At 36.2% G+C, this 12,825-nt stretch overlaps 1 protein-coding gene across 2 annotated transcripts in view; it reads right to left on the bottom strand.

Moving 5' to 3' along the window:
* Positions 1-4,148: 4,148 nt before the first annotated feature.
* The window catches only part of FLCN (folliculin), a 32,501-nt gene continuing 23,824 nt past the window's right edge, over positions 4,149-12,825 (bottom strand). For both annotated transcript variants that reach the window (XM_074281600.1, XM_074281599.1), the window contains 3 exons: positions 11,098-11,229; positions 10,864-10,969; positions 4,149-5,569 (listed from right to left, as the gene is read on the bottom strand). In XM_074281600.1, coding sequence (XP_074137701.1) covers positions 5,368-5,569; positions 10,864-10,969; positions 11,098-11,229 — 440 coding nt within the window. In that variant the 3' untranslated portion in view covers positions 4,149-5,367. The remainder of the gene's footprint in view (positions 5,570-10,863; positions 10,970-11,097; positions 11,230-12,825) is intronic.

The raw sequence follows: 12,825 nt of genomic DNA, 5'->3' as shown, positions 1-12,825 counted from the left end.
TTTTATGGTTTTGTTATTTCTTCTGTTAGCATGTTATTAATAGGAACTATTTCTTTAGGTAGTTAATACTTATTAACTGAATGACTGGTTCAGCATGAATCAATTTTTATAGAAAGTCTTTGTTATCATGTACAGTTTTGAGCCACTGAAGATTTTTGAGGAGGGAAGTAGCATGATCATAACTCTTTCTTAGAAAGACTATTTTGGTACTAGTTGAAAGATAGATTAGGGAGAGATGGAAGCAGGGAGACCAATTAAGATGAAGTCCCTAGAGAGAGGCTGGCTCTGTGAGATGTGGAATCAAACTAACACTGACTGAATGAATCAGGAAAGAATCAAAAATACTTCTGAGGTTATAAGCTTAAGCAGCTTGAAATAATGGCAGTGTTCTCAACAAAAAATTGGAGGATGGGTCAAAAATAAAAGAATAAAAATTATTGTTTTGATAATATTTCTTAAATCTTTAAAAGCTGTTTTTCTTTACAATGTTGTCATTGAATAAATTGTTTTGATTCTACTCAATTCATCCTGAATCAATTCATGCTTCCCACATTTCAGTATCTCTTTAGTAATTTCCCATTGTACAGTAACATTCCATCAATTTGTTCGTTACTTCTCACTTGGCAACTCTAATCCAATTCTTTGCTTTCCATCTTTTTAATTTTATCCCCTTCAGGATGAGGAAGTTGTTTTGAGACTATTCCTTCCAAAATACTCACTTATTTTTGCCTCTTCTTTGCTCATGATTTTTGGAAATATATTGTCCAGATTTTCAAAATTGTGGCTTTCGGGGAGTTTGATGATTTAAAAAAAAAAAAAAAAAAACTTATGTGAAAATATATTTCATGTAAAACACAAACTTGATAAGATTAGCAAATATAGAATTTAAATTCAGCAAGATGTTCTGCTGTGTTAGTACAGACTTTTCCATTTACACTTTGCAATATTTTTTTTTCCCCCCTGAGGCTGGGGTTAAGTGACTTGCCTAGGGTCACGCAGCTAGGAAGTGTTAAGTGTCTGAGACCATATTTGAACTCGGGTCCTCCTGAATTCAAGGCTGGTGCTCTATCCACTGCGCCACCTAGCTGCCCCTGCAATGAATATTTCAAAGGAGTGATGTGTTTATAAAAAATCTGTGGTATTAGCCTGATTGAATTTATACATTATTTCCATATATAACAAATGACTCAAAAAAAATCTTTGAATTTATAGATTTTTAGCAAAGTCAGAATAAAAAGGATTGACTGGCCAATTAGTGAGGTAGATATTTCCTTAGATATGGAAGGCAAAAAGTATTCCAAGTAGTCTCTTGTGGCCAAGTAATTATGATGGGCTCTTTCCTAGTTCCTTGTAACATGAGAATCTTCAAATAAGAAAACTTTCAGTTCTGAGAGGCTGGATGCCGGAAACATAGAATCTGCAGTTATGGTGGTAACTAGTTCATCTAAAGCATTAGCTTGTCTCTTCAAACTGTAAAATAATCTTCTATTTGTCTTTCATTAAGGCCTCTGCTGGCTTGAATATAGAGCAGCAAAGCCAGAGTTTAAGGGTGTCTTTATAATGACTGTCTCTTTGCTTTTCCTCACCAGTACTTCTTCATGTGTACTTTGAGTAAAGTTAGCTTCTTTCCAAAAGAATATTGTAGTTCCTCGGTAGTGGAAAATCGGAAGTTCTCTTTCAAACCTTCCAATTCATCCTCTGGGGTTTCTGCTTTTTCAAAAATGGTTTCTAGATTTTCTAGGGACTCTGGAAAAGATGGCTTAAAATTCTTAAGGCCAGTTCGAAGTTCACTTTAAATTTCTAATTTTATTTGCTTCATTGTTTCATTAGTTTTTGATCCAAATCCTTTTTTTTTTTTGCTAATTCTTGAGCTCCAGATAATTGTACTACATCTTAGATGATTCTTAAACTTTTTCTTTACACTGCTTTCTCTAGTTACTTTTGATAGCAAATACCCTCTTGTTTTCTATGGTTTTAATTTTTTGTTCTTATGGAATCAATATGTTTGGTCCATTTGAATGTTTACAATCTGTAATTTGGGCAAGGTTTCCCATGTTCTATTCTAAATTATTCTTCAAATTCTTTCTGCAGGATTTTTAACCAGTTGCTTGATTGATCTTAGAAATTCATGTTGGGTGTACAAAATATGTTTTTTTTCTTTGAGTCACTACTTTGCAGTTACTATGGAGTTACTTCCTTCCTCTGAACTGGATTATAAAATGTTTTATAGTGGTTGATATCTTCTATTTATTCATCTCTTCAATCTCAGTTCCCAAATTAGAGCTATTTGTTAGGATCAAAATTCTTTTTCTGGTGTGATAGCCAGCCCTGTCTGGTTTCAACATGGGACACCTGTATTTTTATGCTGACCACTTCTTGGGAAAGATCAAGCACTGATAGATTCTTGCCTACCTTTTCTGTATACTTTGAGGTTCAGGGCACCGAATCTTCAGAGTTCTCAATGGAGTCTCTTGGCAACTGTGTTCACTTCCAAGATCCATGTGCTGTTTGTGTCTTGTGTTGTGGGGAGGGTTGGTGCCTTCTATTCTTGTTGCTTCCAGAAACCTTTTTACATTCTGGGAGAGTCCCAGCTTATTCACCCTACTTTTTGTACAGTTCCAACAGTAAAGAAACTATAGTTTCTCACTATCTATCTCTTACTCATTGTTTTATTTGATATTGTTTTAAAGGTTTTGTTAAAATAGATGTGCAGGAATTTTGCTTCCATTTGGAGATTCATCTTGTGTATATGCAGTCTTCCTTGAAGTCTGCTATAAGCAGAAATTATTTCTTCACTTTCAACAGCAATATTTTTACTTTATATTTAAATATTAGAAATTTATGTCTAAGCATATAAAATCCTGGGTATTTTAATATGAGTATTTTATAAACTATTATTAGAATTGGCTGTGCTTGTCAGTTCTAGGAAATGTTTTTTGATGATTTTATTAATTACAAGGTCCTAATAGTCCCTCTTCCCCCCCAAAAAAAGTTATCTGTAGTATCAGTAGTCCTGAGGCTTTTGATTTGTGGTCTGAATCCAGTGAATCTGTTCTTTGGGTTTGAATATCTTCCAATAGCTTAGATTTTTAAAAGGATCTATTTCCAATTGGCCTCCATTAAGCACCACTAGTTTCATTCCACTCTAATTGCTTTGAAGTTTTCACAGTGCTTTTCACTGTCAGGTTTTTTTTTTTTGCTTTTTGCCCCCTTACCTTTCTTGCTCCTGACGTTTTAAATGATTCATTTCTATATTTCTACCTTTATTAGCCATCTGCTTTTCTCCTTTTAAAATTCCCATTGGTTTTAATTTTGTGAGATTTTTTTATAGCAGTTTCTTTTTCGTGATATTTCTACTGTATTTTTCAGTGGGATATATCAAGAACGTGGCCTTCAGTCTTCTCACTGTATCTTGGATCAGTATGCTTATAAAATGCCTTAAATTGAATTAAAATGATCCTTTAACTGGAACTTTATGGCTGACTACTCCATTTCTTGTCATTTTTACATACTCCTTGTCATTTCAGAATGTAATTAATAAATACTTCAGCATCTCAATATTCCAGGCACTTCTTTAAAACTCTTAAAAACTTTAAAAGTTACAGAAATACAAATCTTCCTTAGCAGGGAGAATTTCCTCATCTGGGAAAATAAGGAAATTGGATTGGATAGTTAAGGTCCCCACTAGCTCTAAATCCATAATCCCAAAACTTTGCTTTCATAGCACCAATTAACATTAAATAATCTGTCCAAGTAATTTCATAAGTAAATTTTAAGCCTTTTTTTTTTTTAATCAGCAAAAATCTATTTTTTCTTCCACCTATAACTCTGCCCTTCTCCCCACTAGAAAAAGGGGAAAAAAACCCCAAGACCTTCAATATGTATACTCCAGCAAAACTTCCCAAATTGGTCATGTGCAAAGAAATATATGGCAGAAATATATTTTTAAATGTAATAAAAGGTAAATCACTTAATACTTAGAATTCATATTTTCAAATAAGAATACCTTGGGAAAGATTTTCCAGTATTGCTAAGTAATTTTTGATTATAAGCTATCTCACAGATTAGCTTACTTTTTAAAAGATGTCCTTACTACTCTCCTTTGCCAAAACTATGTTGCACATACTAGATTAAAAATACTTATGTTCTCCAGCTTACAAAAATACATCTTTATTGTGTTTTAATGTTTTTAACAATGACATAAAAACTTAGTTTTTGTGTTAAATATAATTTAAATAAACACCCACAAAATCCCCCCTTTAGATAAATCGACAAAAAAGTTGTTGCAAAATCACCAAGTCTTGTTAGAAATGCAAGTGCAGCCAGTTGGTGAAATAAAAAAAAAATCTAGCATAATTTTGACATCACTTTTGGTTGATACTGGTCAAAGCTTTAACAAGTTATGAAGGGCAGAGTGATAATGAACGGAATTATGGTAAATTTTGTAAATACCCTATTATGGCTAAATAAAATGAAAGGTCACAATCTAAATACCATTATAAGGAACTGTAGTTCCTGTTTTCTCAGATTTGGGAAATCAAATATCTATTTCACATTTAGGCAAAAGTAACACTTTTATATAAAACAATAAGCCTCTTCAAAATGAGGTCACAGGTTTTCACATATAATTATAGAGAAGCCTAGCCAGAGTACATTTGCAAATGAGTGTCTTTAGATTGTTATTGGAGTTTCATTTTAAAAAAAAAATTGATTACTCCTCTCACTTCAAATAGAATTCAAATGCATCTAAGGATAAAGAATTGCCTTAACTTTTGTCTTTTCCAAAGACCCAGAGCAGCTCCCAGTCTCGAGATTAGATTTCTAAAAATAGTGAAGGAATTGAATGTGCTCTAAATGTTCTCTAATGAACTCAAAAATCACATAACTCTCACTTAATCTCAAATTGGAAAGTTCAAAAAAGAAGATATTCTGTAGCAAAATCCAACCCTAATCCCAGATTGTTTCTTTTCTAAAATTCCAGATGAAAAATCATTAGAGCAAATACAAGTTTTTCGTATAACTTCTGTACATTGCCTGTGTTAGTAGATGAACTGATCCAGCTGTTTAAGTTTTCCATTGTCACTGTGTGGATGGACTGTTCCTTCTTAAATTCTAAAGATATTTATACAGTTTAAGTGTCCTCAAAAACAAGATTAATCAAAACTATTACATGGAGGCCAGAAATTAGGGTTGTAAATCTACATTTCTGGGTGACAAATGTCTCATTTCTGAGCAACTCAAAGGCTAAATTTACAATTCTCCAAGTGGAATTTGTGGACAACTATTATTCTGTGATTCATATGGTAGAAAGGGAATGAATAACTAGATCCCAGGAAACATATCCTGAGATACACTCCCATTATATCATCAGTTTCGAGATTCTGAAGAAGTAGGGCTTCGAACTGTAGACATAAGATGTGATTTATAGGTCTTGCTTAACCCAGTCATCCAGAACTTCAGAAGTTTTACATTGTCCTCCTCAGCTGCTCCCAAAATGCTCAGAAGTTTTTGGGTGTCCTCTTTGGGCCGACTATCCACTTTGGTGAATTTGAAAAGCACCTTCACTTTGCTGTATAAAACAAAACACAATAATTATATAGCTAAGGAATTAAGTTACAGGGACTCAAATGGTTCTAAAAACTGAAAAAGTAAAAAAAAAAAAAAAAGTAAATGGTGTGTAAAAGTTTTAGAAAACTCATTTACCTCTCATAGTCAATCCTATATATCAAGTTTTTTGTGGAAAAACTACAAGTTAATTATTTTCTTAAATGTGTGAAACTGGATAGCTCCTAAACATAGACAGCTATGTGTATTAGAATCAGAATTAGGAAAATTGAAATAATTATTTTAATTAATACAACTAAATAATTTCCTTTATCCAATAGAAAATAATCACAAAGGACACAAAGAAGCAAAGCAAATAGAAAGAAAAGAAATCTAAAGGGATGGGAACCTTGATCACTCACTTTATGACTTATGCTCTTATTAAATTAATCATGACTTCTACAGGAGAAAAGATAAAGTTGAGCTACATAAGCCAACAGCTTCTATTGTTCACTAGCATATACTCCAGATAATTTTTTATTCTAAGGCAAAAACACTAAGAAAATATTCATGAAATTGAACCATATTTTGATGAATTTCATCTTAATGAAACTACTGCATCCAAAATGAACACCCTCAGCTCTTTTATTAATGCATTACTAAAACTTCTAAGCATAATCAGATCTTCTCTCATTTCTTCCCATTAATGAAGACAGATCTAATTCACATTAAGGCTAATTAGTCTATTGGCACCTTTGACCTAGTTACTATCTCCTTCAGGACTTGGTTTATTTCTATTCTTTCAGCTGGTGACTTCATCAACTCTTATGGATTCATTTCTATACTATATCAACTTATCAACAAGTTTTTAAGTACCCACCATGTGCTGGGCATTATACAAGGCCCTGTAAATGCAAAGACAAAGAATGAACAATCCTTACTCTCTGAGGAAGAAATACAAAGAGAATACAAGATAATCAAGGAGGAGCTAGCAAGCTAGGAGGAGCAAAGAAAGGCTTCATGGAGATGTTAGTACTTGAGCATGAAGGGAGGGACTCTATAAGACGGAGGTGAGGAAGGCAGAGGGGTCACATAGATACAAAGGCATTAAGTTGGGTTTTGTAACATTGTGTGTAAAAACCAAAGAGGCAGTCCGGCTGGCTTGCAGAATATACAGGAGGAATTTACAGGGAAGATGCAAAGATTATATACAGGATGTAAAAACCTAAAGCTAAATAGATTAATTTACATTTTATCCTAGAGGTAAAAGGGAGTCACTGAAATGTTATAAATATGGTACTCTGTAATTAAAGAAAACCACTCTCAATATGGTAAAGAGGTAGAACTCAAATGAGGAGAAAGCTGAGCCAGAGATCAGCTGTGTGGTCCGCTGTGATAGTCTACACTAGAGTTGATGAGGGCCTCAACTAAGGTGATGGCTGTGAGAAAGAGTGGCCATGAAAGACAGGATGAGATTTGGCAGAGGATTAGTTATGTGCAGTGAGGAAAAGGTGGGAGATAATAATGTTAAAGTTATAGACCTAGGAAATGAAAACAGTAGTACATTTGGAAAGAAATGGATAGAAATTTAGAAGAGAGTTGGGATACTAGGGGGGGAGGGAAGGAGAAAAGGAAGAAACTGAATTCCATTTGGACTATTCCGAGTTTGAGATGTCCCTAGGATATCCAATCAGAAGCAATCAATGACAGTAATGTGAAACCCAAGTTCAGGGGACAGACTGGGTGGGGCTGCATGTATACAAGCTGAAGATGATTTAAACCAAGGAGCTGATGAGAGAGAAGAGAACATAGGACAATGCCTAGAACACCCACAGTTAAGTGTGGGTAGTAAGGTAATAAGGAAGACTGAGGATCAGAGAGACAGAGAGGAGATCTAGGGGGAAAAAAAAAGCTGTGCCATGAAACCCAGAGAAGTAAGAACATCCAAAAGAGACTGATCAACAGGATTAGATGAAGTAGAGAAATCTAAAGACTGAGAACAGAACTCAGAAACGAATTCATTGTTAACTTTGGAAAGAGCAATTTTAATTGGCTGATTTGTTCTGAAGTCAGACTGAAGACTAAGTGTAAGCAGAGGAGGCAATGAGTGTGGACAGCTTTTTCTAAAAGAGTGGCTAAGTAAGGCAGATTGTTTGAAGGGACCAGAAGATCTAAGGATGGGGAGACTTGGGCATGTCTGAAGGCAGCAGAAAAGGAATCAACAAATAGGGTAGCAAAAGGGGCAATTTGGCAGAGAAAACCAAAGAAGATGCATCAAGGACACAAAGGGGCTGATTTTGGCAAGGAGAAGGGAAAGGAAGGGATGTTTCAAGGAATTTTCAGATGGAGAAAAGAGGAGAGCACATGACAGAGAGTCCCAATTTCTTAACTTAAAAAGTAGGCTTTCAGCTAAGCATGGAAGGATATGAGATGTAGGAAGTTAGAGAGAGATAACTTTTGTGGGTAGTAAGGTAGCGAATCAATTAGGGAAGAATAAAAGGATCCACTTATTGAGGTGAGGACCCAGTTGAAGTCTGAATGGACCTGTCAGCACACTGTCACTTCTTTCATTTTGTTTAGCTTCATGTAAGTTGGAAGAGATGTGGATGATAGCAGCCCACCAGGGCTGGGGGCTTACAAGAGATGACTGCTGACAGAACAAGGCATTTGAAAGCAGATGACAATGCTGGACTTAAGGGACAGGTCAATTCCTGGAGAGCCTCCACAGCCATGGATCATAGCATCTAAAGGAGTTGCAGGACAGCCTTTGCTGACCCAGGTGTTGCAGACTGGGAATGAGATAAATTGAAGGCAGGGTGAAGAGGAGGAAGGTCAGACAACAGCCACTGCCTCTCAGAATCTTTGTATCATCCTCTCACAAGAAAAAGGAGATCCATTCTGCTGGGTTGGATCTCCAACAGCCACTATCAGGTGGCTCCCGGTAGCACAATATGGACTGAACTGATTCTCAAAGGGAATCAAGCTGAGAAAGGAAGAAAATGAAATCAGCAGAGGGGAGGGACTGCAGCTCAAAATGAGAGCAAAGAGCATTTAGGAAAAAGTGAGGCACAGGCAACATGCAATGACAGAAGATGTGGGTAAGAGTAACACCAAAGTGTTTGATGAAGGAAGGAAAACACCTTGTGGTAATGGTGAGCTCCAGAATATAACTGTATGCAGGGTTAAGGAGGAGCAAAAGCGTCCGCCATGAGATTTGAGAAAAATGAGGAACTGGAAATTTGAGTGAACAGCAACATGAATGCTGAAGTCCTCCAGTAAAAGGCCAAGGGTTGAGGAGAAAGTGACTCTTAGATCTATAAATCTAGTTCTAGTCTCTTCTGAGTTCCACACTCTTATCAAAAACTAGACATTTTGAACTTGATATACCGAAGGCATCTTAAACTCAACATTGTCTAAAACATCTCCTTCCTCAGATCTACCCATCTGCTACATTTCCTTATTATTGTTAGGGATATACCCTTCCCAGTAACCTAGGTTTGCCACCTGCTATTATCGTTGGCTCCCCAAATTTCTAATTGGTTGCTTGATCTTGTCATCTATTTTCACATCTTGCAAACCACCTTTCCACTCACATAATCACCAACCTTGTTCAATCTCTCATCACCTTTAACTTGGACCATTTCACCTCTCTGACTCATCTATTTTCTTCAATCTATCCTTATGTATCTGCCAAAGTGCAGTTCTGATTAATGTTAACTCCCCCCATTCCAAACAAACTCCCATGGCTCCCTATTAACTCCAGAATTGTCATTTGGCATTAAAGCTCTTCAAAGTCTGGCCCTTCCTCAAGTTTCCAGGCTTATGCATCCCTCTGCTCCACACATAATCCAGCCAAACCAGCCTGTTACTTGGCAGTGTGTCAAGCCCAAAGAATTCATAAATGCTTACTAACTAGACTGACTTAACTGACTGATAAAAATCAACTGCTTCTTAACCTCCAAATGTCGGTATACTCCAAGGAACTATAACTGGCAGTCTTACTTCTCTCTCTCCCCATCTTGGTAATTTCACTTCCATATCTTCAAATACTACCTCTGTGCAGATGATTCTCAAATGTACTGCCTCCATGAAATCTTCCCTTGAACATCCAAATAATTATCTTAAACATATTAAAAAATGAAGTCATTACTATTTTCCTCCTACAACTGCTGCTCTTTTTGCTCTTTTCTAAGGCAGAGGTGTCAAATTAGAGCCAAAAACTCATTTGAGTGACTACCAAATTAAACTGGGATGAGGAAGTATTTAACAAAACACAACAAAGATGTGAATTTGTGATTTTTTTAAGTCAATATGTGTCCCCTAGATTTATTTAAAGTCTGACACCACTAGATTCATGGCATTCACCCAGTCTCCCAACTTTATAACCTTGGGGTTACCTTTAACTCTTTCCTTCTTCCTTCATTTCTACCCCAAAACATCCCTTCCATCACCTGCCTCCTTTCTTTATTCCTACTTTCATCATCCTATTATAGGCTTCTAAAACCAACTTTTTTTTTTTTTTTCCTCTGAGGCTGTGGTTAAGTGACTTGCCCAGGGTCACACGCTAGAAGTATTAAGTGTCTGAGACCACATTTGAACTCAGGTCCTCCTGAATTCAAGGCTGGTGCTCTATCCACTGCGCCACCTAGCTGTCCCCTATAACCAACTTCTTAAAAGTACTGGAGTAGCTCCTGTCTCTTTGTTTCAATCCATTTCAAATCTCTTTGGCCAGAATAGTTTTTCTTAACATCAATTTGATCACATCACACCTCTCCGTATCAGTCTTCAATGGCTTTCCAATGTCCACAAAGTGAAAATTGAAACCTACTTGACATTCAATTCTTGATATACTCTACTGTTCCTACTTTGCATCCATCCAAATTATGTCTCGCCCCCAACCACACATGGTAATCTCTGAGCTCTCTGCCTCTCTTCATACCCATGAAGGTCTCCCCTTACATGTTTGTTGAATTCCTACTCATTTTTTAAAAGTCCAACTCAAATGCTACCTCCTTTAGGAAACCTTTCTTGATCTTTCTGTCTTTCCAGAGAAGTAAGGACTCCCTTTCAGACTCCATATAACACTCACTTTTATAACTCTTTAATGTACTTATCACAAAATATGTATCTTATTATTTGTGTTGGCATTTTATCCTTCTGCTTGGCTGTAAACTCTGAGACAGCAAAAAAAAAAAAAAAAAAAAAAAAAAAAAAAAAAAATTTTACCTAAACTTTACCTAACTTTTCATCTCTCCTATAGTCTAGTACAGTGCTCTCTACCTAATAGGCACTTAAGAAATGTTTATTGTATCATATTACTTCATCCACTCTTCCTTGAGGCAAACCAGGCACTGATCCACAACATCCACTGAAAGGTTCTGATTGGTGAGAGCAGCTTCAATTTTGTTCAAGATGGTAGGTCCAACTGGTAACAGGGATAGACAAAACAAGTATTAGAACATCAGTAAGAAGGGAAAAATATATGAATAAATATTCTTATCTTCCTTATTTTCCATGTCATATGAAAAACGAACATTTCTTAGGAGTTCTTACCTCGATCAGTAGCTATGGGACCTCCACTGGTGACCACAAACTCATACTTGCTTAGAGACTGATCTTCATCACATGCAACTGGATGAACACTGGAACAAGTGGCTGGGTGGACCTCAACAATGACAGCAAATTCTATGGCAACAGAAAACCATTTCCCTGATCAAGTCAATTGCTTCTCATAATGATCCTTTAATGTCTGTCACATACATCAATTATAAACCTAACATCCCACTAAATCAGAAAAGCCTGGCTTGACTTTTCACACCTACCCCTGCTCTCTTGGGATTGTCAACATATGCCCCTTCTGAACCTTATTTGCTTCGTAAAATGTGGCTAACCACATTCTAACTAAACTACATTCTAAACTAAATTCTACAGCATTATGTATTTTCACCACCTGTCTTCTCAGGGTTCTTTTGGGGGAAATATTTTTTAAGTCATAATACTTCAAAGCATCTATACGATCACTGATAAGGATACATACCCTCCTTCCCCATCTCCCCCACAAAAATGATGCAGATTTCAACCCATCTGTGCTCCCTTCCTGCTCCTTTTATGTCAGTAACTTCATTCTTGAAAAGATAGATATTTTAATCTGATTCTCATTGAAAGGAAAGAACTGCTTGCTAGGGTAGAAATGTTGGAGACCCTGGGGGGTTTCCCAGGAGGAACTATTACTGCTTCTGCTTAATAGCAGAAGCAATAATAAAATAATAAAACTTACTAATAAAGCTAAGTGTCTTGCCCAAGGCTAGAAGCATCTGAATCAGGATTGAACAAGGTCTTCCTGACAAAAACTACAGTGTTTTTACCCATTCTTCCACCTTACTGTAGCTAGGGCTGCTGAAGTTCTTCTAATCATAAGATGATGTGATCCTATGCTGTTCTTTGATTCTCACTACATAACTAGCCTAGGGTGCCTCTTCTTCGAATGGTGAAATACCTCTGATAATATCACCTATGTCACGTCTACATTTGTCTTTGGTCTTTGGTGCAATATGCTGCAGTCTACTTGTGCCAACTATGTACTTCTCCACTATCCTTTGGGGGATGTTACCTTCAATTTTTCAAAACTTGTAGTACTCAATGGCTTAAATATGTATAATACCATCAGAAAAATATCAATATTAAAAAAAAAAAAAAAAGCTTGGGTCTTTGTTTCAAGGGGAATTAAAAACACTGAGCAATGACATGGCTCAGTGGAATAAGATCATTGGGCATGGAATCATGGATTTAAATCCTGAATTCAAATCCAGTTTTACATATTAGCTGTGTGACAATATGTAATCATTCAACCTCAGCCTATTTCAATTCCTGTAAGATGAGGATAACAACAGAGTTGTTCCAGGATCAAATGAGATAATATTTGTAAATAAATAAAAACATTTAGCTCAGTGCCTAGCACATTACAGTCACCATATAAATATTTACTGAAAATAAGCAAAAGAGAGTGGGAATGACAAAGGAGGGACCTGTTGAAGAAATGGGATGGAATGGGATTGCTTGTACAGATGAAGAAGGGAGGTCTTGGCTTACCTCTGGTGACATAGGAATTAAGGAGGTGATAATGACAAAAGGTATCTAAATCTAAAGATAAGGAAGATGAGTTCATAGTAAATTGCCTCAATTTTTTCTGTATGTATGAGGTTAGCTTCTCAGCTAAGAGAGTAGGAGCAAGGGGAGCTATGGAAGATCTGAGGAAGGATGATTAGGTATGGAAAAGCCACA

This window comes from Sminthopsis crassicaudata, chromosome 1 (assembly GCF_048593235.1).
Source record: "Sminthopsis crassicaudata isolate SCR6 chromosome 1, ASM4859323v1, whole genome shotgun sequence".
In the NCBI taxonomy this organism is placed as follows: Eukaryota; Metazoa; Chordata; class Mammalia; order Dasyuromorphia; family Dasyuridae; genus Sminthopsis; species Sminthopsis crassicaudata.
This window is presented reverse-complemented; position numbering and strand designations above follow the sequence as displayed.